The sequence below is a fragment of the Silurus aristotelis genome, assembly GCF_946808225.1.
Source record: "Silurus aristotelis genome assembly, chromosome: 12".
Lineage (NCBI taxonomy): Eukaryota > Metazoa > Chordata > Actinopteri > Siluriformes > Siluridae > Silurus > Silurus aristotelis.
This window is the reverse complement of record NC_139585.1, coordinates 14,283,177-14,310,676: the sequence shown is the minus strand read 5'-3', so window position 1 is coordinate 14,310,676 and position 27,500 is coordinate 14,283,177. Positions and strand designations below refer to the sequence as shown.

Sequence of the window (27,500 nt, the reverse complement as noted above, 5' to 3'; positions counted from 1 at the left end):
ATAATCCACAAAGCCTTCGGCAATGAGTAATCCAAGTCGGAAGTGGAATTCGCATATACAGCCGGCGGTCGAGCAGCCACGCGATTGTCCAGCTTGACAATATAACGACCGACAGCCTGTGACTCAAGAACGTGAGTTTATGTAGTCTGATCTTTCATGAGCCACAGCTGTCGGTAATCTTGGGAAGCAGCGTGACTGCTACAGACAGGGCAGGGTGAATCTCTGACAGCTACAGACGGGGGAGTGGCAGGGTGAATCCCTGACAGCTACAGAGGGGGGCGTGGCAGGGTGAATCCCTGACACACAGGTCCTGAATGAAAATCAGTAAGATCAGTTTCTTTTACTCTCCTCCTCCATTCCCTAGTTCAAGTCCTTCCCCTCCATCTATATGCCTTTCCAAATCTACTTTCCTAATAAAGTCATCAGCCTTGTTGATATTATTGAACAAACACATGTTCAGTCAATGCATGTAAATGGCAGGCATCCATTTTAAGATCTTTTGAATATTGGTGTTCCATACCACCACACCGTTTAGAGATTTGTTCACGTTTGCATTCCACAAATAAGACAGGAGAGGACACCCCATGATGAGATGAAAAGAGAACCTCAAAATAGATGTGTTTCATTTTCCTGCTTCATGCTGACAAATATAATTAAATAAACAAGAGGAAAACTTTAAAGCATGATCAAAGCCAGAGGCTCAGAGGCAAAGGTCTGTGGTCTCGAATCAGATTCCTACGCAGCGATCCAGTTCATAATAATTGCAGGTGAAAAGGCTAAGCTGTTCTCAAATTTCTGATAAGGTGAAATTTCAGACAAAAGAGGATTATGAATGACTTGTATTGAATGGAAACGTTTGGGTTGGTAGTTTGCCATTCCGACCCTGAGCAAACACTCCACACACCTATACTAAAAGAGGCAAGTTGTATTCCTGTCTGATTTGGGGAGTGGTTAAATAATGAAGCCATTTCTCGTTCCCTTCAAACAAACACCTTCCCATATGTATTGTTCCGGGGTAAGAAAGATTAATTAAAAGTAAGCATAAGCTGGAACAAAACCCTTGCAAGATAGTGTGTATGTGTGTGAAAGAATAGAAGGAGAAACTGAATCAACCACCTGCAGTCACCCCCTCCAACCACTCTTAAGAGCTAATGACCTCTGCCCTGAGTCTACACACACACACACACACACACACACACACACACACACACACACACACACACACACACACACACTTTTAACTGTGAAATGTAACCATTATTTTTGACAACCTGGATGGGTCTTATTCTACTTGATGACTTGACATTTATGTTGGGTATGGCTAGGTTTTTTTTTGTTAAGTGTCTAGATAAAAAGGATATTGATTAAAATGTAAAATCACACAATAAAAGGGAACTAAAATAGTGTCATAGCTCTCATAGCTCTCATTTTTAGCTCAAATATCTTCCACTAGGCACAACAGAGGGAGAAGGCAAGAATAAGAGAGGAAGAAATAATTTTTTTATCAAAATGAAACATATGTAACATTGTGCTATCTTTGTGTTTTACCCATGCAATAGAAAAATGTGTATTTGAATTTTAGGAGAGGAGAGGAGAGGAGAGGAGAGGAGACTCCCTCTCCCTGTCACACATTGCCTGCATCTTTCTTTAAAGCTCCATTAGAGTAGAGCAGAGCTCCTGGCACTGGGGCTGAGAGATGACTAAAGCTTCCATTCAAGCCTCACGCTTGGCCTTTTTTCATCAGCCTGGACAGGCTCCATGTCCCTGCCACTCTGTGTGTCCGTGTATGTGAGTGTTTATGGGAAGGAGAGATGATGGCGTGGTCTCTGACTGGCCCTATGTTGTGTCCACCACAGCTGTGTGTCAGGCTACTGACCCCCAAACAAAGCTCAGCACAGAGGAAGCCCTATCTGCCAGGCGTGATAGAGGGCAGGCAGAGCCAACGCAGTCACACTGAAGCCCTGGCAATAAAGCTAGCAGGACAAAACAACACCAGCGAGGCCTTTGACAACAACCAGTGACTGGAGCCAGTGTTGCACGACACGCACCATCGGAGACCAACACAGCAGTCACACTGACACACACACACTGGCAGCTGAAATATGCAGCCTATAACAAACATACGACCATGTACATCACATACTGTTCATAATTAGCATAACAATTAGCTTTGTCACTGTAGTATGTAGAGATGATATAAAGACTGCGTGTGGCCTGTATGCGAGAGAGAAAAGCAATCGAGTGGAAGAGAATGTGTTCAGTAATGAACATGCAGGGAGTGAGTGCTGATGTCATTGGCTTTATTTGGCCCTATTAAGAAGCTGGGTGCTTGGTGTCACTATTCAGCATTCCTCCTCATTAATCAGAGGGCTTGCTTTCTTTCCTCCATCTCTGTCTTTCTTATCCGCTACCCCCCAACACACACCCTCTCCCTCTCAACCCATCTTCCCTCTCTCTTTCTCTCTGCTGTATTTAATGTGCAGTCACTGTTTACACCCCAGACGGCGCGTACAGCACTTTAATCTCGGCAGTGTGTACATGACATCAGCACTCTCGTCGGTGCATAAACCATGGCCCAGAGAATGAACACACACTCTCTCTCACACACACAGACACACACAGTTTCTAAATACGGCATGCACAGCACACCCACCTCAGCTGCACTGCCAAATACAATGTTCTGCTCTTAACATAGCATGGTTCATTTTGCATAATGAACCAAAAATACAATATAATGCAATTTTTATATGTTTGATGCATAGTAGGCAATGCTATAAACCAGGGATTAACCTTAGAGTCCCTCAGTTTCTCATGTCGGTTTTATGAGCATGGTACTTGGCATTTGAAGCACAAACTTAAATTAGCTGTTGGTGCCCCACACATATTTCCCAATAACACCTGGTGCAGCCTACACAAGAATAAACTTCATTTAATTCTACTACAGTGATAAATGTATAATCTTTTTGGAGATTTTTTTAATTAGTGATGTTCTTCCCCTCTGGCTCTTTTATGCTTACATTTCTGCCCTTTACCTGGTTACTATCTGTCTCATTAGATGACTATAACTTTTCTCTTCCTTCATTTTTTTTCCTATTTTTCACTTTACTTTTTTACTTCCATTTTCTCTCTGAGCTGTGCTCTGGGTAGGTTGAGCACTGAGGCCTGGTTTAATCCTGCACAAACCACGATGGCTCTCAGTTTGGAGTCCCATGGCCCAGAGAGGGATTACAGCAGGGAATAAGACTCCACTCGACTAGCCTGCATACACTGAACGCCTTCAGTTTAGTGTATTGTGGTTAGGGTTGGAACAATAACTGGCATAATGTAAAACCATCAGTTATGAGAAGCCATATATTAGTATTTCCATAACTGATGCATTGTCACATTTTTTCCATTTAACATTATTAAACATTGTGCATTAACCAAAAAAAAAAAGAATTATGTTTCATATTCAATATACAGTTTTTGCAGTTGAATTTGCAGTAAATAAAGTCAACAGTTTGTTTGAAAGAATGAAGGCCACTCCCAACCCCCATATAAACAGCCCCACCCCCAGGTCTTTCATCATTCTGACGTTATAAATATACAATTCTGATGGAACAGAAGGCAAACACATACTGAAACAAGACTTACCGTAACAAGAACAAATCGAGACAAATAACCAGCAAAATATATTTCTATTTATTTTTTAAAAAGGTTTATGAAAGTAGTGTTATGATAACTGAAGTCTTTTCAAAATTCACTGAGCTGCATGTGTATAATAAGGAAATAAAGAAAAGATTTTTGCCTTTGAGTCTAGTTGATAAAAAATATAAAAACATTGCAAACATTTTTAGGGTTTACTGTCATTTTAAATACTTACATCTGTGACAGCCAAAACTGCTACGAGTCTTTTAAGAGGGAAAAAAATTATAATCTAAAGCATTATAAGCAGCCTTATTAAAAAAAATCTTTTTGAAATACAGTTTTGACTGTCTTTTTGAAATACAGTAATGTATTACATGAATATGAAATATTGTATTATATACAATATATATTCACACACACACACACACACACACACACACACACACACACACACACACACACACACATGTACAAAGCTATATGCCTGGATTTCTGCATTCCTGTTCACTCTTACTCATAGTCATTATGTTGCTATGCTGATGCTCAGTGAACAAGTTTGTAGCTTAATTGTGTTAACTGCAATCATTACCCAGAACCTCATAAGTGCACCTGGGCCACATCAACGTCCTTGCTTCAAAGCACTGATTTAAAAGTCACTAAATAGGCCGAGGTTGAATGATCAAAATAGTGGCTATATCATCCCCATAATACTCCAATCTTTTATCACCTGAATATATACGTGTGAGTCCTTGCACTGTGAAAGAACAACACTTTAAAACTTTTAACTCAGAACTTGTTTACAATGAAAGTTTTATGGTAGCTGTTCAACATCTAGTACACTGAAAGACAGTTTTAAGATGTCACAATGCTGCTTTTTAAAAAAAATACAAATAGATTGCATGCTATTATTAGACAGACTTAAGACAGACTGAGCACGGTCAGCAATGATCAATGTGATAAGACTGGTTTTTTGTACTGTCTGTCTGAGACACAATCAGATAAGCGGCAAACTACCTGTGTGACAAAACAAATATATTAATGACTAAGAAATTAAAAGGTAAAACAAAAAAGTCAAGAGAAATGAAAGGCGGTATAGAAAAACACAAAAAGCAATCAAAGTGTAGGTGAAAGACAAAAGGAGAAAAACATTGACAACAGTTTTGTTTTAATCAGAGAACATGAGAATATTCAGATGTGCAGCAGTGGAGTAACAGTTGTCCCTCTCAAATTAAAGTGACTGGCTGTAAAAGAGAGAGAGGCAGAAAGGCTGTCCCACGAGACTGATTAATACTGAATTCCTGATGCTAATCTTTGTTTTGCACTTTTTTCTTTACGGGTGTCGAAACTGACACACACTCAAGAAGTGTGCCTTATGTATATTTAATGAAGGTTCTGCATTCATTTAGCGCTTTCTTCTCACTGTGTGGCATGCCACATGCTTGCCGTCTTGTAGGCTTTGCTGTTCTTTATATACCCTGATATATACAACCACCTTTATATGTTTTACACTTATACGTTTTTGAGTTGAGCACACTGTAAATTATGTCTGGATTTTGTTTTGTTCCTCTAACTACTCAATGGTAATCTGATTAGTAGTAGTAGTGTGTGTGTGTGTGTGTGTGTGTGTGTGTGTGTGTGTGTGTGTGTGTGTGTGTGTGTGTGTGAGAATGAGAGAGTGAGAGAGAGAGAAGAGAGAGAGAGAGAGAGAGAGAGAGAGAGAGAGAGAGAGAGAGAGAGAGAGAGAGAGAGAGAGAGAGAGATACTAGGTTCAGATGTTGCATCTTGTAGAACAGGTTAGGTTTTGGATAACAGGGCAGGAAGCCTCATTGTCTGACATCATGTCTGCAACTATGTGTGATGTCATCAAAATACAAAAACAAGAAGTACTAAGTATTACCTTTATAATCTTTGCAAAGTCAAACTAATCAGCAAGCAAACACACACGGGCTTCTGAGATCCACTCATTTATTAAAAACTATAGTCTTCCTCACACACAACCTCACACATTGGGTTGGTGCTGACGAGGCTTCAATAGGCATGCAGAGCAGTTGTGTGCATGTACACACACAGATACACACAGACACACAGCACTCTTAAACAGCCATTAAAGGGAAACTCGTTATCACTCACTCCAATCCTCTCTCATACAGAGAAAGGTGCACACAGCCCATTACTACAGCTCTCTCATCCCAAGCTTCCTAATCAAGCGTGCTCTCTTTCTTTCCACCAGTACAAAAACTCTTAGCGTTTTGTTTCGCAGACTGTTTAAAATGTCATTTCTCTCTTGTAATCAGACATCAAAGCCAGTTCCGAAGGCTTTTATTTTCTTAGCCAAATCCCAAAATTGTTTCTGATTTAGAGAGCTGGCCACAGGCCTAGCAGCATTTGGAATTAATAATAGAGAGAGGGAGAGGGAGAGAAAGAGAGAGAGAGATGGTCATGTTTAAACTGGTCTGTGGTAGCTAAGTTCATCAGTAAGGTGTCAAAATGAAAAGTAGCTGCATGCGCGCACACGCACACGTGCGCACACGCACACACACACACACACACACACACACAGAGAAGAGGATATCCTGTCTGAACCTGAAAAATTAACGGATTGGAAATCACACGTTAATCAGCCTTTTACTCAGTCATAGACCATAGAAAAAACTGCTTTGGAGTAATCCTTTATATATTTTTTTTTAATATTTTTTATTTCTTTTTATCTTTGTTTCTTCTTTTTTTTTTTTTTTCACAAAATTCAATAAACTGTGTTGCATTCATGTAAGCCTCTCAGAAGAAATATGGACCATAAACAATTCACAGAAATGACCAGGAAGATAAAATGTAAAAAAGAAATGACAAATGGTGAGGTGGTGAAATGATGGAATCAGTGATGAATGAGAAAGTCTGTTTTCATGTGAAAATGTGAGCTGATAGGCAAACAGTCGAGAGAGTGGAATGTGAGTGAGTGTCTGTGTGTGCCTGTATGTGTGTGTGTGTGTGTGTGTGTGTGTGTGTGTGTGTGTGTGTGTGTGTGTGTGTGTGTGTGTGTGGTATAAATGAGCTCTGAACGCTCCAACGCACTACCTCATTGTTGTACTGAAACCTGGCTTTAAGAGTTATGCTGCATTCGTGGTACCTTGTGAGTGGTATTTTGCAAGTTCTAATAACATCAATTCCCACCTCAGCACGTTTAACATTTGTAGAGGGAAGAAAACATAGCTATCTCCTGGATAACGTGTCTTTTTGCATGTAAAGCTCATAAAAAGTGTTTTTTTTCATCCACACTTTTACAGTTACAAACCTGAGGGGCAACTGATGTTGATATACAAAAGTTTACTTGCAAAAATGTATGCAACATTTTATATTAAATATCCAGTACAACAACAGCTGCAGACAATATAGTAGCTTAAAATGATGCCTGCTATCTGATAATAAGGAGCAGTGTTAGCAACAAGCTAGCTGGCTAATCTGAGTGATGTTGATAATTGCTTTCCTTACCAGCGATTAATGTGGTCAGTGCTACTAGCATGCTGTAAAGTGTCACATTTACACTTGTTAACCATTTTAAAACAAGTATTAACTTCACATTAAATGCCGTATAAAGACGTGTGACACTTTTTTCACAGTAAGTAGGCTTGTAACACATACAGTGAGGAAAATAAGTATTTGAACACCCTGCTATTTGGCAAGTTCTCCCACTTAGAAATCATGGAGGGGTCTGAAATTGTCATCGTAGGTGCATGTCCACTGTGAGAGACATAATCTAAAAAAAAAAAATCCAGAAATCACAATGTATGATTTTTAAACTATTTATTTGTATGATACAGCTGCAAATAAGTATTTGAACGCCTGAGAAAGTCAATGTTAATATTTGATACAGTAGCCTTTGTTTGCAATTACAGAAGTCAAACGTTTCCTGTAGTTTTTCACCAGGTTTGCACACACTGCAGGGGGGATTTTGGCCCACTCCTCCACACAGATCTTCTCTAGATCAGTCAGGTTTCTGGCCTGTCGCTGAGAAACACGGAGTTTGAGCTCCCTCCAAAGATTCTCTATTGGGTTTATGTCTGGAGACTGGCTAGGCCAGGCCAGAACCTTGATATGCTTCTTACAGATCCACTCCTTGGTTATCCTGGCTGTGTGCTTCGGGTCATTGTCATGTTGGAAGACCCAGCCTCGACCCATCTTCAATGCTCTAAATGAGGGAAGGAGGTTGTTCCCCAAAATCTCGCAATACATGGCCCCGGTCATCCTCTCCTTAATACAGTGCAGTCGCCCTGTCCCATGTGCAGAAAAACACCCCCAAAGCATGATGCTACCACCCCCATGCTACACAGTAGGGATGGTGTTCTTGGGATGGTACTCATCATTCTTCTTCCTCCAAACACGTTTAGTGGAATTATGACCCAAAAGTTCTATTTTGGTCTCATCTGACCACATGACTTTCTCCCATGACTCCTCTGGATCATCCAAATGGTCATTGGCAAACTTAAGACGTGCCTGGCCATGTGCTGGTTTAAGCAGGGGAACCTTCCGTGCCACGCATGATTTCAAACCATGACGTCTTAGTGTATTACCAACAGTAACCTTGGAAATGGTGGTCCCAGCTCTTTTCAGGTCATTGACCAGCTCCTCTAGTGTAGTTCTGGGCTGATTTCTCACCTTCCTTAGGATCATTGAGACCCCACGAGGTGAGTTCTTGCATGGAGCCCCAGTCCGAGGGAGATTGACAGTCATGTTTAGCTTCTTCCATTTTCTAATGATTGCTCCAACAGTGGACCTTTTTTCACCAAGCTGCTTGGCAATTTCCCCGTAGCCCTTTCCAGCCTTGTGGAGGTGTACAATTTTGTCTCTAGTGTCTTTGGACAGCTCTTTGGTCTTGGCCATGTTAGTAGTTGGATTCTTACTGATTGTATGGGGTGGACAGGTGTCTTTATGCAGCTAACGACCTCAAACAGGTGCATCTAATTTAGGATAATAAATGTAGTGGAGGTGGACATTTTAAAGGCAGACTAACAGGTCTTTGAGGGTCAGAATTCTAGCTGATAGACAGGTGTTCAAATACTTATTTGCAGCTGTATCATACAAATAAATAGTTTAAAAATCATATATTGTGATTTCTGGATTTTTTTTTTTTAGATTATGTCTCTCACAGTGGACATGCACCTACGATGACAATTTCAGACCCCTCCATGATTTCTAAGTGGGAGAACTTGCAAAATAGCAGGGTGTTAAAATACTTATTTTCCTCACTGTATATAATACAAGGTAAGTGGGGTGACAATTTTTGCTTTCACATTTACAAGTGGTGTGTTTGTGTGTGTGTATCTCACTCTTCTGTTCTGGAAATGTAAGTACCAACAGGAAGATTTTTTTCCCCCAGTAATGAATCATGAGTGAAAAGTGTGAACATTATTTAATTACTGAATAATACATAAAGATATAACCAATACATTAATATAATAAAAAATATATAATAAATGTATAAATATAAAAAATAAAAGAATATTCTTCAGATTCATTTGCCCATTCATCTTTTTTTTATTAAAATTAAGCTTTAAATTAAAAGGATATTAAGGCAGAAGTAGATGTAAACACGTGACTTGAGAAAACAATAGTGTAGAATGAGATAAGATAAGCATTCTCATATTATATACCACTTTGTTATCATATGGATGTATATAGTGGTAACAGCAATGTGTGCATGCATACACACACAGCACTCAGCTGGCATCAACTTGTGAGTGGTGAAGTAACACACCAAGCTCTGTGCTACCAGGCAGAGGTAATTGGGCCAGATTACCAGCCAGGTGGAAACATTCAGTCTTTGGGCTTCTTTTTTCCTATCTATTCACTCTTTTCTCTTTCCTTTTAATATTTTTTCTTACTGTTGTTTTAGCAATCAGTATTAGCAAATACAAGACTTGCAATACATTTCTTGTTTAGTGACTCAAAATATCACCACACAATTTTGACTCTATATGCACACAATTGTATTGACATGAAAGTATGAATATTGATTTGAGGAACTCTCTTTCTCTCATGGGATGACTTTTCTCTGACAATATTTAGTTTCACTTTTGCACAGTAGCCACTTTACTTTACAGCAACTCTCCCTTTGGCTGAATAAACGAGAGACAAAACAGACTGCACAACAGATAAAGAACAAATCAAAGATCAAAATAGAAAGAAAAGAAGAGAAAGCTCTAAGCCAACTCATGCCTGAGCAGAGCACTAATTTAAACTACGAGCCCTGTGAAAGCCTGAGGCTGCAGGCCACTCTCCATCACACACGGCATGGCTGAGTAACACTGCTGGACAGCAGAGGAGGAGGACGGGTGCATAAGGACGAGTGCAGCAACACAGCAGACGACCTGCAGGATCATTCAGATAGGATCCAGGCCCACTGGGAAGGGCATGAAGAAATGGAAAGTAAGCCAAGCAGGGCTTGACAGTGTAGAACTCTTCTTCTATGCAAACATAAATGTCAGTCACAGTATATCCGCCTTCAATAAAGTAAACATTAGGGGCTATGGGTGTCCTGTGTATGTGTATGTGAGAGGTGGCGGGAGAAAGAGGGAGGGGTGTTTCTTAATTTAGAATGAACCTTGAAGTTCACTACTGTGTTTGTTGCAAAACTATGGTTCTCACACACACGCACGCACGCACACACACACACACACACACACACACACACACACACACACACACACACACACACACACACACACATGCTCTGGTCCTCAAAGAGCATCCCAGAAAGCTCTTCTCATTGATTTCCAGAAATATGCAGTATCTTTTAAGCATTCCTCTCACCAACCATGTCTCTGCTCTCTAGGGAGGTGTGTGTGTGTGTGTGTGTGTGCATGTGTGTAAAATAAAAAAGAATGCAAAAGTAAGAGCACAAATGACAGTAAAAGGCAAAGCAAGATATTATTTTATATATTATTATATTAAGATTATTATTCATTATTTCAAAAGCATAATTGTGCTATTGTTGTATGTTGGTAAGTGCATCTCTATGGCTGGCAAAGCAAGAGTCCATCAACTTGAATTTCTGAATACGCAAGTGAGTAACCTCAATAATGCGCTGTTTTTTTTTCCTCTTTTTTTCCAACAATGTGATATCAAATAGTGCCTACATGTTGTTTATTTTCTATAAATATATGTGCCTACTAATTAGCTATTCTTCTACTTATTTCAGTGTGAAGAATGAACACAGATCTTGAGCTGAAAATATAATCTATTGAATGTGTTGTAAAAAAAAAAAAAGCAAAGATTCAGAGAAAGCACAACGTCTGAAGTGTTTAAAGTAATTACAAATTTAAAGTAAAAACTATAATAATCATTTATAATATCTAGTCAGCAGTGGGGTTTTGATTCTGTATTTTTTTTTATTTTTATTTGACAATCATTATTTTACAACAATATTTCTTTTTGGTACGGATCTGAGTTTAAACAGTCTGGCCAACACACACACACACACACACACACACACACACACTCGCGAGAGGGAGTTAGAGAAACTGTGCACCTGTACTACATGAGCAAGCGTCAGCCTTTGAACAGACTTTCCGCACATCTGCTGAGGAAATGGAGCGGTGGAGCAGAGGAAAGATGGGTAAGGAAGAAAGGAGAAAACATTAGCAAAGGATCCCCCTGTACATATTACCCAGCACCATTTGATCAGCACGTAATCCAAGCTGTTGTAGCAATGCAACAATGTCAGTCAGTGTGAGTGCGTTGGAGATAAAAATGGGTTCAGAAATTCAGGAACATATTTATAATAAACAAATACACAACGAAGCAACACCCCCGGAAATAAATAAATAAATAAATAAATAAATAAATAAATAAATAAATAAATACAATCAGATAAAACTTTTTTAAAAACTCTGAAGTCAAACAAACATTTGCGCGAGAGTGCTTATAAATGAGATGGCCTACTTTCGTGGAGTTTGTTCTGTTCGCTTTATTTTACGACTCTGGATGAGTTCATTATACGGAGATATTTGCGCGGGGCAAACACAACTTGTGTGTGAGGAGCCTGAGAGAAGAGGTTAGGAGAACCTGGTGCACTGAAATCTCTATCCAAACCCGTGCGAGACTCACTGTACTCAATAGTACAGTTATTTACAGAAACACTGCGATATAGTGTGTGAGAAGTGTGCTGCGTTTAGTGTGTGTTTTAGGTAACCTTATAGCTCTGTTGAAGACCGTGAAGTCTAGGGTTAGTGATTCAAGTTTGTCGGCTGGAAATCCGCGTTGCAGCATTTAAGTAATGCGTTTTGTTAGTCCAGATTAGTAAATTTCGAGATGACTTGGTTGAAAAAATACACGTTGAAATCAGTCGATATTAAGTATTCTTCCGGTGTATAAAAACGTGACATTTACATAGAAATAAAATGTAAAAAACAGCCTCCAGAAAATCAACTTTTAAACAAACTAATTCGTTAATTAAGCTATACTTTAAAAAACTCGATTGCTATTAATAGTATTTGTATTGGAAATGAGAGATTTATTTGAACGCCTTAAGACTCAGGAACGTGCCAAAGTGTGACATAAAAACAGAACAGTGCAAAAAAATCACTCCGGTCGAATCAAAGTCTGGTTACACGTCTCTGGGTGGCCGAAAGTTATAGCCTACACACTAAAAAATAAAGAGGTGCAGCAGGCTAATATTGACTGATAATGGTGTGGAAAACATGCTGTTAATTTACAAATCGTTTTTTTTTCTTCTTTAGTAAGCTTCAATGTATTCTTCTGTAATACTCAGTACATGGTGTTGCGTAGGATTCGCTTGTGGATCAACCGAAATGGAGTTGCAACGGGCACTTCCGCCACATCTTAAACCAATTAGAGCCATGTTTGTATAATCACTAGAGTCGAGTATTTACATTCACATTAGAGTGACCAAGACGCAATTAGTCCGGCACAATGCATACAGGCGAAAACCATGGGCAAGGAATACAGTATGAAAAAACAACAACAACAAAAACAAAACAAAGAAGGCCGATGACAATGTCCGAGAGGGAGAAGTGCGTCTCTCATTAAGGCGAGAAGAAAAGACTTCCACCGGTTCAACAGTTTTCCCTCAAGACATGCACGTTTACATGGTGCACTTTAGATTCCTGGGAGACAGGAACATTCCAGACTCCCTCACACACCTACCAAACATTTTACTGCATCAGGTGTCTTAAAGCAAGTAATAATAATAATAATAATAATAATAATAATAATAATAATAATAATTTTATTATTATTATTATTATCATCATCATCATCATTATTATTATTATTATCATTATTATTGTTATTATTATTGTCATCATTATTATTATAATGATGACAATAATAATGAACTCTGAAACCTCAGAACTGAACACCCGTGCTGTATGAAAACACTGCTGGTGTCAAACATTAATCAGGATATTCATTTAAAAAAAAGTATTTTTAATCATCATCGTCATCATAATTGTTACCGGATTTCTTGAATTGTGAACAATGTAGTAACTATGTAAACCAGTAACTGCACAGGGATTTCACTCTAGTTTATATGTTAACCCAAATAACAAAGCAATTCCCCACGAATCTCTAAAGAACAAATAATTTCTAAACAATACACGAGGAGGAAAGCCTAAATAAGTTTAGCATTGCCTCCAACCATCAGGACACTCATTGATTCTGAGATTAATTACACGTTTAGTCGGCTGCATTTTCGCTAAAGACTGGAGCAACAAAAACATCACGCCAATCTGAAAATGCTTTACTGCTTCACAATCCTGAGGAGCAGTTACATGGGTTTACGAAGACTTTCCTCATTTAAACACACACACAAAAAATGAATGTGTCTGCAGCCTAAGTCTATACATTACACGTGATTAATAATTAATGTGATTTAAGTCGCTGCCATCATTTATATGAATGCACGTGACACATTTATTTCCCATCAGCATGCAAAACGAGATGCAATGCAGCCGTGTGCTCGAAGTAGTCGGACTCATAACGCCACAGCCACTTGTTAAATCTAATGCATGCACTGTCAAGCCACTCGCACCCCGTCACTTCAGCGCTCGATATAGAAACCGGATCTATATACCATCTATATATATACCAAATCACACACACACACACACACACACACACACACACACACACACACACACACACACACACACACACACACACACAAGCGCGGACTGACCCTAATCCTGGACACTAAAATACGTTACGCACACGCACATCGCGTTGGTGTGATAGCAAATAAAGACATTAATTTAGTTGATAATAAAACTAAACTCTCACTCTTACATATTCTATAAGAAACATAGAGGAGTGTCGTTTATGATAGGCGTCCAAAAATATAACGCATTTCAGAAATGAGTCACTAAAGTACAATATTACAAATTTCGAAAGGTTTAAGCTCTACCAGAAAACACACACACACACACACACACACACACACACACACACACACACACATATATATATATATATATACAGCTAATGTCAGACACTAATTAGTTCAATAAAATGTTACAATACCGTATAGAACTGGTACATAAAGTTCAGAGCTGTGCACAGTAAGCTACTTTCCAAAAAGACTGTAGTCTAAGTATATACTGTCTAAATAATTTTCCTTTCCAATACATATGTGCAGCCTATTGCCTACTACACACAGGTGCGGTGTCTGTGTCTACTGCACGCCGAAACACTCAGCATACAATATAACCATGTGTGTGTACAAAAGCTCAACAAGAAAGCTCAGTAAAAGTAGTGAAAACACTTACCTGATTGTGAAGGTATGGGGATGTGTGAGGGGTAGAATTTCCCGGGTTGGAAGGCAGCGGGGTGCTGCACGGCTGCGTGGCCGGCAGCAGTGATCCGAGAGGCGACGCGATGAGCCAACGGGCCTCGCTCTGTGAGCAGCGGCGGAGGAGGGCCGAAGTCCCGGCCTTCCATTCCAAAACAGCCGATAAATCCGAAATCCAAAGGGGGCAAACCAAACCGACGCTATAATCCCGTTAGGAGTTTCGCTTAGGTCTTGCATTCAGCACCGTGTTGGATCTGACGCTCACAAAAAGTAGCCTACGTCCCAGTCATATTTTCTGCAACAAAATAGCACGCACAGCTTTTATTTCGAAATGCAATGGAAATGTTGCACAGGTTTAAATAAAATGCACACGTCGTGGTTTTTTTTTCGTAAACTTTAAAAGACGCTTGCAGTCTTGTGTTGAGATTATATTACTGTATAATCAAGCAATAGATGAATAGACTTGTAGAAACAGGTTTTAAAATTCTCCTCTTTTATTTTTTTTATTTCTCTGAGAGTTGATCTGAATGAGGCAGAGTAGCAGCACGCCCCCAAATCTACCCACTGAAGTCTGTACAACACAGTAGCGAGGATCAGCACACATTTTACAATAATACATACAGATTATACTCTACATATTATTATTATAAATATTATCTGCATTAATATAATTATCATCTGTATGATTATTATCATTATTATTATTATTATTATTATTATTATTATTATTATTATTATTATTATTATTATTATTAATAAATATTTGTACACAGCCTTCACGTTATTTAAATGTAATCAACTGTCATCAAATGATAAATATATTGTTTACCTTACAGTGTTCCATTATACACCCAAACAAATATGAATCTAACAAATCTACTGAAAGCCTTTTAGTGCAAGACATGAATTTTGGGTTAAACTGCTGCCCGTGTCCGCGTGAATTCTGAATTGAACTTTTCTCATTCTGTCCACTAAATCTGGAAGTGTGGCCCAAAAGATTAGGCCTCACCATCATCACCTTTGGCCCCAAATCCCCGACTTCACCCAAATCTCGTGTATTAACATGTAAATGACGTCCTGCTATAGCACACCGACAATAGGCTCTGTATCGTCTTAAATCCAATCAAGAAAAAGAAATACGAATTAGTTATATCTCCACAACAGAATACAGATAGATCAGTACTCACGGAATGTGCCTTAAAGAATGTGAAATACTCACTCATAAATATATATATATATATATATATATATATATATATATATATATATATATATATATATATATATATATATATATACATTCACACATACACATCAGTCTGGTAAAATAAATGTAGTGGTGTACTTCCTTTTCTACCCCAGATAAAAGCAACAGAGCCCATGTGATTGATCGCCTATCGGCTCGTCATCATTCAAAATTAAAATGAAAAAAAAAAAAAATTGCATGCAAGTATTCAAAACGTAGGCAAATGATGCACACATCTCGTAGTTTATCATGTGGCGATCGCATGGGCAATTTTGCAGTCGTCTTCTATAAATTGAACATCGATAGCGAGTGACACACACACACACACACACACACACACACACACACACACACACACACACACATATATATATATATATATATATATATATATATATATATATATATATATATATATATATATATATATATATATACATATACATATACACACACACACACGCACGCACGCACGCACGCACGCACGCACACACACACACACACACACACACACACACACACACACACACACACGAATGATAAATTCGCCTGTTTCAAATTGTATCCGCAGACAAATACAAAACGTAAACAAGCAGCATAATGCAAGGATGGAAAACACGTTTTTCATAAACCGAACTTAAAGAATGTAAGACAGTGTGATGCTGTTTCATTGCCTGTGACATTCTCTAAACGCTCATTGCGAAGCTGCGCACTTCAGCCTTTCCCTATATGATAATGCGAAGCAATTCCTTTTTTTCTGGCGTCATTGCAACGACAGACACATGCTTAACAATTTCTTTAATTTCAACTCCACATCAGTAGCCCACTAAAGCTTTGTATGGCAATGTCGGGTTTTGTTATTGTTTGGAGCTTTGTTAAAATCTGACTGAAAACAATATAGTTGGACAGTGAGGCATGAGCACTCTGAAACTATGCGCTCCTGTGATCTACACGCGTGTACATCCGAGTTTGTTTATTTGGGTTTTTTTATTGTATATTTAGAAAACTAGACATATGCGAAAGAAAGAAATAGAGTTTTTAATTGCGTAGATTACAATCCAGCTAGATCCATATGATCCATAATAACAAATATAAGTTCATTGTGTAGGCGGTAGGTACAGTAATGTCTATGCAATGAAAGGATATGTTATATGTGATATATGATATACATACACACACATATATACATTAAATACGTTAGCTGGTATGACGCAAAAGCACCGAAAACTGTCGTCTTTCAGTTCCGTTTAAAATTCAGCCGGTTTGCATTAATGTATTATTTAGGAGCGGAGTCGCTTTGATATTGTAAATCAAACCCAGTCGCTGGAGTGTGCAAACACAAATGGCAGGCATCCGGCGTTAATAGGAATTTACGCATGCCAGTTATTATTATTATTATTATTATTATTATTATTATTATTATTATTATTATTATTATTAGTTAGTTAGTAACAGGCACCTATCAGAAGCGGCAAATGAATAGCTGGAACACATTTCTCAATCAGCCATCAGCGCGTCAGTATCACAGCCTGAGTAATTCTGCATAACACCAGATATTCTGCGAGAAAGAAATATAGTAAGAGCAGCTCTGGAAAACAAATGTTTATTATTACACACATAGACTGTATACTATAGAAATGATTTACTTACTGGTAAGTTATTCCTTTGCATAACAATAAACGGTTAAAAAACATAGTGTAAAAAACTGGTAAAAGACAGCAAATGTAGAATTAAAAAAAACGACATGTGGAATTGGTTACATCCTAGCCTGGTGACTGCAGTGTGAGCAGTTAGAGTTCGGAGATACACCGCACTATAGAGCTTCTACTCAAGCGATCTCGTGTACATGCAGGCTCAGGCTCTTTCCTGAATCCGCTCATGCCACTCAATGAGACATGAGGGAGGAGCCAGGGGAGACAGCTTCACCCATTGGTTTAATACCGACTTGTCAATAAGCTCGAGCAGAGCGCCGCGGGATAAACACGGGCTCTGATTGGCTGCGACTCTAAGCCAATGGCGGGTTAGTCATCAGGCAACGAAACAAAACAGTGCGCGCTACATTCAACCTCCCCAGCAGTGCTGCTAAGCCGAGCCGTCCTAACCACATGTCTACCAGTAGCTTCAAAAAAGAATAGCACATCAATTCGTCGTTATTTAAAAGGAAGCATTTTCCAATTTATTTTTAACAATCCTATAAAATATTCCGATTTGTTTTTTTCAACTTGCTGGAAAAAAAATATGTGGTCACCCACAAATATCCACCTAGTTTATACAATCTTTTTTGGTATAGTTGGTTTGGATTACAAACTAAACTGATCAGATCTTAAGCCTTTACGAGGAAAAGAAAAACTCCAAATGACGTAGCAGAAATATGCTAAAAATAGCTTGCTATAGGTTCTTTGTACATATTAATATCTGATGGTTCTAAGCATAAAAGGGTTAAACAACTCGGGCTTCAACCTGAAACATGTTTGATTGGCTGGCATGTTGCCAGAACGGTGTCAATCATAGAGTGTAAACAAGGCTCTGATTGGCTGCTGGCCAGTCCGCACTGGGCTGCCTGAAAAAAGCAATTACTGGCCTTGCGGTTTCAAGGCGGCCCAAAGCTGCATGATGAAAGGAGATAAGAAGGGGTGGTTTCAAGGCCTCCCCTAGGCGAACCTAGCTGGCCCCAAAGCTAAAGGAGAGTCAAGAGTGACTTAATCAAAGGGAATACGTTAAAAGGAGGAAATTACACGTTATATTAAATATACAATCTAGATGCGCGGATTAATTTAGCTTAATACAACTGCAGCATTCTAAAACGAGTAGACTGTATGGATATTGCTGAACCAGAACAATATATCGGGGATAGAGCGTGTTCGTGCAGCAATGGAGGCGAGAGGGTTTCCCCTCACAATAAACAAGTTGCCGCTGTTTTCTGCGGACTTTCACTACATCTTACTGTAACCTCTTTTCCTTTTTTTTTTAAATCGGACATTTCCTCACTGTAAGTGGCCTGCTTTGTGTTTTCAAAGAGTTGTGGAATAAGTAACATTTAATGTCTCACTTATCAGTGTTTACAGGACGGGGAGTTTCGTGTGCATTTTAGCAGGACCATAAACAGTAGGGGAAAAAAACCTCGGCGCTTATGCACTGGAAAATTATTATTATTATTAAATTGTAAATTATATATTTTTTTTACTATAATTAACTGGTTGTCCGAGCTTATTTAATTAATTTTCATTCTCCACGATCAACATGCAAAAAATAAATAAATAAATAAATAAAAATAATAACAATAATAGAAAACATACATTTTCAAGAGAGCGCGTAAGACACTTTTTTAATTAAAACGTTTTATTTAAGGTATTTAAATCAACTGCCCGCAATAAACTAAATGAAAAACAATCGTCAACTGTAAAATGCTAAACAACCCAAAAAGGGGAAAAAAAAGGGGGAAAGGGAAGCATAAAATAATTTTTGTAACGACTGCTATGTAGTAGATTGTACAGAATATATGAGCTCTTCGCTGATTTTCTCATGTGGCCTGGTCGCTTGCTGGAACTTGCAGCCACGGCAGTGCAGTTACATTAAAACGTTAACCGTGTCGTAACCGAAAGACCCATGACAAAAGAAATTAATACAAAAAATACCTCACAGTGTTTAAATGAAACCCAACGTCGATATATTCAGACCAACTTCTGGAGAAGATGCAAGCATACGTGGAAGAGTTGATAGCAGTGACAAAAATCACTTCAATTTATGATCGTGACTTACATTTTTGAAGGAAAATCCCTGACTATTAAAATGTCTTTTAAAAATGTAATGGAACAATAAAAATCTGTTCTACAATTTATGAAGATGCACCTCTTTAAACATACATCTACATTTCATATATTTAGTGACACGGAAGACCCTTTTACTGCACTTTATTGGTTTCTTTTCGCAACCTGAAAGGTGGGTGTGAGGTTCGTATTTAGTGCTGTACGATATAATAGCGCTGGCCTGCGAGACTCCGGAGAGAGAGAGAGAGAGAGAGAGAGAGAGAGAGAGAGAGAGAGAGAGAGAGAGAGAGAGAGAGAGAGAAAGAGAGAGAGAAGTGCCAGCGCGAGCTACCCTGCTGTGGGACGCGGGGATAATTAATGCGGAGTGACTGATTGCTCTTGAAACAGACCAGTCCCACGAAGAGCATTGTCCACGATCGGTGGAGCGTCTCTGATTGACACTTTCCCTCCATCTCCTGGCCACATTCAAACTACCGGAACGGGCCGTTTGTCACCAGCGCGGGCCAAGACTGCTGCTGCAAGACCCCGTTATTGTTCTAGGCCGCAGTTTTAAACCGGTTTGAAGCAGGCCGTGTTCTCACTGCTCCGCCTTTGGCAAGAATATTTCAAGCAGGATGCTCCAATTCCGTGTCTGATCTGATGCTACTTGCATGCGAATACATGTCTATTGAGCACTAGTGTTGATGAACTGTGCACACGTACAAGAGCATTATAATAAATACTTATATTGAGGTCTTTTTATTCCATTCTCATTTACGCTGATTTAACACCGATGACTGCAAAAAAGGTCACTGTATATGTGTGTGTGTGTGTGTGTGTGTGTGTGTGTGTGTGTGTGTGTGTGTGTGTGTGTGTGTGAGAGAGAGAGAGAGAGAGAGAGAGAGAGAGAGAGAGAGAGAGAGAGAGAGAGAGAGAGAGAGACTTTGTGTGATCTATGCGTAAAACTTCAAATTGTACACAAATATTGATTATTATTTGGTAACCCACACACGTCACTTATAACCCTGTAACATGCGTTCAAATGTGTTTAAGTAAGACTAAGTCAGGCAATTTTATGACCTTGTGACCTCTCCCTAACTTTGTACAGACAACCTACTCACAGAGTTATTTTCATTGCTCTTACCATTTGTTTTAGCCCAGCGCTCTTCATCCACGCACACATCAATGCTATATGTAAGTTCACATTAGTGATCTTGTGGTCAGAGTAGAAGAAACTTGGCATGTTTGGTGATTGTCACAACATTTCCCAGCGCTGAGAAAGTGTGGCGTGAACGCGGTCTTGGGGCGTTGCTGGGAATTCCTTCCCCAACCCCCGTTTCATACAATAAATAAAATAAACCTGAGCTGTGCAGTGAGCCCTTAGAATCGTCGCCCCCTTTCACCCCACCAGTGACACCACTGTCAGGGTGTACACATTTATTTCAGCCATCACCTACTTTCCTAAACGCATAAATACAACACAAGGGCTGTGCTTCTCTTTGGCGGTCTTAAAGGGTCGCACTGACTGCGCGAAGTTCGCAATCTGCATTCAGTACACATGGTGATGCGGTCACTGTATAACATAAGAAAACCGCCATTATAAAGAACAAACATTACATTACAGAGTCATTTAAAGATTTCTATTGAACAAAGTAGAAACCAGGGCATCGAGGCTGTGTGGCGCGGCCATATTACACCACTTGACTTAATTGAATAAACATACGTGCCCACAAGGGAGGGCACTAAGTCCAATCAGCCCAATCGCCGTCTATAATTTCGAGGGAATGGCGTTTCCGCCTGTTTAGTTCGGTACCACTGCGAGGTTATCAATAGGAAAACCCATCTGTGTCCAATTAAGTCAAGTATGGGCTCACTCCCATAAATGACACAAACCTCCCTCATTACGACCTGTTTTATTGAAAAAGCTAAAAGTCAAACTAAACGATGGTAAAGAAGTGTAACAGAATACACGGGACATATGGGTCACTGTTGGTTTGATTAAAGAAGACCTTAATTATCTTATTTCTGATACCGAATCACGCAGAAAACCTGGCAAAAACGAACCAAGTCAAAAAGGTTGTTTTAAAAGAACAGACGAGACTTAACTTATCTAGTCATATATATAAAGGCATGATCAGAAATGCACAATATGTGTCATGAAAAGTATGGAAAATGGTTAATATGGGGAGAAATTGGTTTAAAGCCGACACACGGCTCTGTACTAAGGGTCTTTTTTTTCCTCCACAGAGCGATTTATTAGGCTCCATGCCAGATGGTTTTAAATAAGCCTTCGTTACTATCGCCTACACAGTTTACAATTTGAGAAGGGTCTAGTAGTTTTCATCATTCACGCAAATTTCACTGCTAAAGCAGTGTATACCGGAAACTAGTGCAGTTACTAAATTCTTTGTTTCTAGCGAAGATTGTAGAGAAAATTACATTTTGCTTTGACTTTTTGTATAATGCTTTCCTTGATTAGATATGTTTTATGAAACCATAGATTGTATTATATACGATAAAAAAATAAAATAGACTATACTAAATTTTAATGAACGCAATATCTACAACAATATGTGCGTTAATGTGTGGGGGGAAATACATAAAATTGTGATACACCTATTCGCAATAGACGAAATTCCTACAAGCTGAATGGGCTGATGTTCAAAAGTGGCCATTCAACGTTTTGCATGCCGTCGTCAATCAGCTACATAAGGCTTTGGAGGCCTCATATAAAAACACATGTTTGCACTGTTTTGTGAGAGATCTATTGAGATCTGTTTTTTTCATCCATCATAAAAACGTGTCTCATGCCAAAGCTATAGTGATCTTTCCTTGTAAATCAAAACAACTCATGACTGACCTCGTTCACAAACGTCCAGAAAAAAACTTCCAAAACACCGAAGGAAGCTTATAATGCTGAATTTAAATTGGGCAACCAAAGTTTATTTGTGCGCTCTTTAATGAGTTCTTGACCTCGACGTTTTTTGTTTTCCTCTCGACTTATTAATTGACATTGCAAAATAAACAAGGTCTAACATTTACCTGCATGCAGAAGATAAGTTAATGCAATGCAGAAGACGGACGGTATTTCACCCAGGTTCACTCACAGTACTGATTAAATTGAATGCATTGGTCACCTAGAAGCATGGAGGGAAGCCCTGTGTCTGTATTACTGTCTATATATATATATATATATATATATATATATATATATATATATATATATATATATATATATATATATATATATATACATATACACACACACTCTCTCACACACACACACACACACACACACACACACACACACACACACACACACACACACACACACACACACACACACACACGACAGTATTAGACATTAATCCATTGAAAGCATTGTGTGCTTTCCCAGACATTAATTGAAAACATGTATATATATATATATATATATATATATATATATATATATATATATATATATATATATATATATACACACACACACACAATTTCAATCTAAATGTTGTAGTGATTCCAATATTTTAACGGATGTATTCACATGCAAAGAAACTGGCTAAGAGATAATGTTTATCACAATCGTATAAATAACAAACTCGTAAGCACATTGCACTCTTCCCTAAAATGCCTATTTTACAGGCTAATCCTAGGCGGGGGCGATAAATCAAAATCTGAGGAGTAGAAAACACCTACCTATAAAAACGCCAATCCGGACAACAAATCTATTCAGAACGGAGACTGGCTATTGATTTACGCAGAGTGGAGCAAAAAAAGAGAAGACGAAAACACCAAGCCAGTTCTGTACATTCAGGCCTTTGACAATGAAAATACTTCTAAAGTTTCTCCTTCTTTCGTGTATCGTGTTACCACCTATAGAGACGACTTGGGAAAGAAGTTATTCAGTTTACGTTCTTGGCAGCATAATTACCGTTCAAGTCGAAAAAAACCCTTTGCATGGTCACTCTCCTCTAATTGGCAGTTAAAAGATGATCTGAATTCTATCTGCAGCTCCTGCTATAATGTAGACCAGTTTAGTGCGTGGAGCAAATCCGCCCGAATAGAGCCTGCTGCCTCTGCAAGCCTCTATAATCACACATTTATTGCAGCATGACGCGTCCTTCTCTCCCACAATGCAGCTGAAAGTAAGAATTGATGAAGAGATGAACACAATTTAACACACACATTTACCGAATGCAAGGCGTTTTCTTAGCTTTTTTGTTTTTGAATGCACGCGGCACCCCACTCCCTGAAGCACCTTGGACTGTTCTTTCTTTTCCCCCTTTTAAGATCGCTCTTGGAACTGGACTTCAAATGTACTACGGGGGGGAAGCGACCCCCTCACAATCTCTCCGGGAAGATCTTGGATGCATTTATTCACTTAGGCTCCTCCATATTGGTGGACCCCCCACCTTACTCAAATAAGATAACGATCACATAATTTTGTCTTCTCAAAAATGTAATAAAAAAAAATAATACTTTTTTTTTTACAAAACACAGGCAGAAAGAAACCCGCAATTCACGCCACCGAATAGGATCATCACATACCGCATCACATAGCGCTTTTAAAAACAGAGATGAAAGCGACGTGATTGTTTGCTTCAAACCTCCACAAGAACAAAAACCCAAGACAGATGTTGGAACCATTTGCAAAAACAACACAAACACACGTTCGCTTCGACTGAATTTTACTTATCGAGTTACAGATTTCTCTTGAAGCAAAAACAAATCAAATGCATCCATTGCATGTGACATCCTTAAATAAAAAAAAAAGCTCAGGATGTAGTTTAGAAAACAAAAAAGTATACATTTCAAACCTAAAATAAGCTTTTTGCCCTTAACGCGAGACGATTTTCCCCGTAAACCCCGCGAGCGAGTTTTAGCCCCGCCCTTTGCTTTAATATGGTCGTTCACGGTAATGACGTCACAACTTAACCCATTCCTGCCCACTCAAAATAACAAGTCAGGATGAACTCTATTTGTTGAAGGTTTAACTTAACTTAATAAATAATTTACAATGATCAGTTTTACAGTTTGTATGTCAAATAACCACAGTAAAAAAGTATGACTTAGATACAATTTTGGAAAAAAAATATAAGAAGTTATCAAATCTGTGGGCAAGTGTGTGTGTATAAGCCACAAAAGTGCTCAGCTTTTTCTAACAGAATACTTATTTACTCTTTTTTGGCTTCAGAATACATCAGCTGTGAATTAACGAAAGGTATAGTACCTGGTGTTACTTCTTCTACATTTGAATTTGGCACTTAGGCAGCTTCATTACTGCCAATGACCTAAAGCAACCTCCAAACATCTTTATAAATGGCAGCAGTTTTGAGCTTGTAATGTAATAAGATAAACAAATCATTAGGGAACCAAATATTCTTAATGATCATGTGCTTCGGGTGATTTTATAGTTTGTTTCCCAAACAGAATGTGAATGTTGGTGGTAACAATACATGTACCCTTATATAATTAACACCATTGTCTTAACCTAGTAAGGTTAAAATCAGCAAAGGGGTGTAAGTGCCTCAATAGAAAATTACTTGTCCATACTGCAATGCTTACTTCAAAAAATTACATCAGTTCATTAGACTAAGAGCTGGCAGAACACCAAAAAATGTACTTTCAGATTTTGACACGTTGTAACGGACAATAAATGTAATTAAAACATTAAACATACAGGCCAAATACAGGGCCTTGGTTATCAAACGAATATAATCAATGTTACATGAATGATCCAGGTCATGGTCGTTAATGATAAAGGTGATATGTTAGATGAATTAGATTTGTAACATTACTGCTTTCAGTCTAGAGCCATCTGCACTCAAATAAATTGAAAACTCCTAAAATGTGACCTGGTGGCCAGAAAAGCAATAGTTATATACTAGAAGGTACAAACACACACTATAGACCTGGCCTGGTCATAGAAATGAGCTCTGGATTGAGACAGACCTATGCATACAGAGTACCTCTGGGAAAGCTACACTCCTCTCTGTGTTTCAAAGTGCTGAGAAATGCAAAAACCTGTCATGTCAGGTGCACCAAGAGAATTAAATATGGTGGCCTGTAATTTCTTGTACAATAAATAATTTTATATTATAAACAAATAAACAAAGAGCATAAATATTCACTTCTTTGTCAGAATCTAAACTAAATGGTAAATTCACAGGAGGATAAAATCATAATAGATGTGTTTCCCTGTATTTTAAGTGTCTTTGGATCAAGGACTGAAATGTCCCCAGTCACCATAACTCAAAACCTATGACATATCAAAGGAAGCAAAGGGTCAGCGGAAATGAACATGTCTGAATTACATCTGTTCTTCATTCTAAGCAACAGAGCTTACATACATATGCATGAAGCATTAGATGCTAAAAACAGAGAAGAAAGCAAACAGAGACATCTCTTAAAAGCTCAGTGGCATTCGCTACAATTTTTTCCAGACTTTTCAAATAAAGCCTTTTTATTGCAGCTGTTAAATACAGCAGCTGGGAGCAAAAGACAAGGTCTGTATTGTGACCACCCGCCCGATTCTGACGCACTAGATTTTTGCCCAAACTGCAGAAAATACTGCCCTCATTACATCTGTAGCGCCATCACATGGCAGGGCAGGCAGGTCATGTGATGCTCCAGCAGTAGCTGCTCTTGTTTTAGAGAAAAAAGAGAATCTTATCAGGGCATCAGAACTCAGCTGAAGGCTCAGTGAGTGTCTCAGTTTAGCTCCATCACATTTTTTTGTTGAATGTTGTCCTTATATTCTACATATTCTTGGAATGATATATACAAAAACCAAGATGAAGTAACCCCATGTCCCACATACCTGACCTTTGCCTCAAGATCTCAAGACCACATATAAAGTACCTTTGTCACAACACTACAGTTCATCAAGGTATTTGGATATCTATAAACCTTTTCTAAATGTTTTGAGGATAATATTCCAAACATTGTGTATTATTTCACATTGTTACACCACTTTATTTTTAGCATTTCACTGTTTATCATAAAATTAAAGTTGTATTTATAAAGATTTGTTCATATGACAGCATTGGTTACATTACATAATAAGTAATTTAATATCCTGGTGGGATTAAATTATGGCTTTCATATGCCTTACTGCTCCCTGCAACAGGTGGCCTTTCCTTTAGATTAATTCCAAATCCTGATGGCTGTTTTAGCACCGAACAGGAATACAATGAGTGATGTTTCATAGGCAAGGCCTAGAAGGTACCCAGACATTTAGTTTTACTGGTTACAAGAGCAAACACTGGCTAGGCAAAAGGTAATATAGCTATTTCTCTCTCTCTCTCTCTCTCTCTCTCTCTCTCTCTCTCTCTCTCTCCCTCTCTCACACACACACACACACACACACACACACACACACACACACACACACACACACACACACACACACACACTACTCCATAACCTGACAAAGTGAACTGGAGATAAAATTTTAGTACCCATGGTCATAATGTAGGAGTATTGCAAGAGGCCTGAGGACAGCAGTACACAAACATTTGTGTGCATACACAGACACTAACACACACACACACACACACACACACACATATACGCACATGCTTGCAGATACATTTTTCTCTTTCTCTATTCTTATTTCTCAGCGAAAATTCACATAACTGTGGCCAGCCCAAATGATGATTTCATTTTTTATTCTACCCCTCAGTTCACCTTCCAAGCTTTTACCCTCTAAAGCTACAGGTAAAAAGGTCACACAATGGCCAAGATCAGTCCCTGCTGCTGAAAGTAGAACACAGGAGAAGAGAAATAAATATTGCTAAAATAAATGGTTCATGCCAATAACAAGTCCAGGCCCTTATCATCTTTATTCACTGGTAGATTCGTATAATGTGTTTACGGGTTTATAGCATTTGCTTTGATTTAAAAAAAGTTAGATGCATAATAGTGAATGCAACAAAGAAAATAATGTATAAAAGGTACTAATAGATATTGCAGAGTTGTTAGATACAATTCAGTACATTTTATAAATAAATATTCATTTCAGCCTCTTGCTTGTGATAAATAATAACCTTAAAATATTGCGATAATAAATACAATTTGG

General features: G+C 38.5%; 1 protein-coding gene across 5 annotated transcripts in view; it reads right to left on the bottom strand.

Moving 5' to 3' along the window:
- Positions 1–23,494, bottom strand: part of bahcc1b (BAH domain and coiled-coil containing 1b) — an 87,473-nt gene extending 63,979 nt beyond the window's left edge. For 2 of the 5 annotated variants that reach the window (XM_083555868.1, XM_083555872.1), the window contains exons 1-2: positions 17,325–17,534; positions 14,406–14,723 (exon numbers count right to left, since the gene is read on the bottom strand). In XM_083555868.1, the coding sequence (XP_083411994.1) occupies positions 14,406–14,577 (172 nt within the window). In that variant the 5' untranslated portion in view covers positions 14,578–14,723; positions 17,325–17,534. Of the gene's footprint in view, positions 1–14,405; positions 14,724–17,133; positions 17,233–17,324; positions 17,535–23,116; positions 23,320–23,351 lie in introns of those variants that run through there. The other 3 variants (XM_083555869.1, XM_083555870.1, XM_083555871.1) reach the window with 3 other exon arrangements.
- Between the last annotated feature and the right edge of the window lie 4,006 nt (positions 23,495–27,500).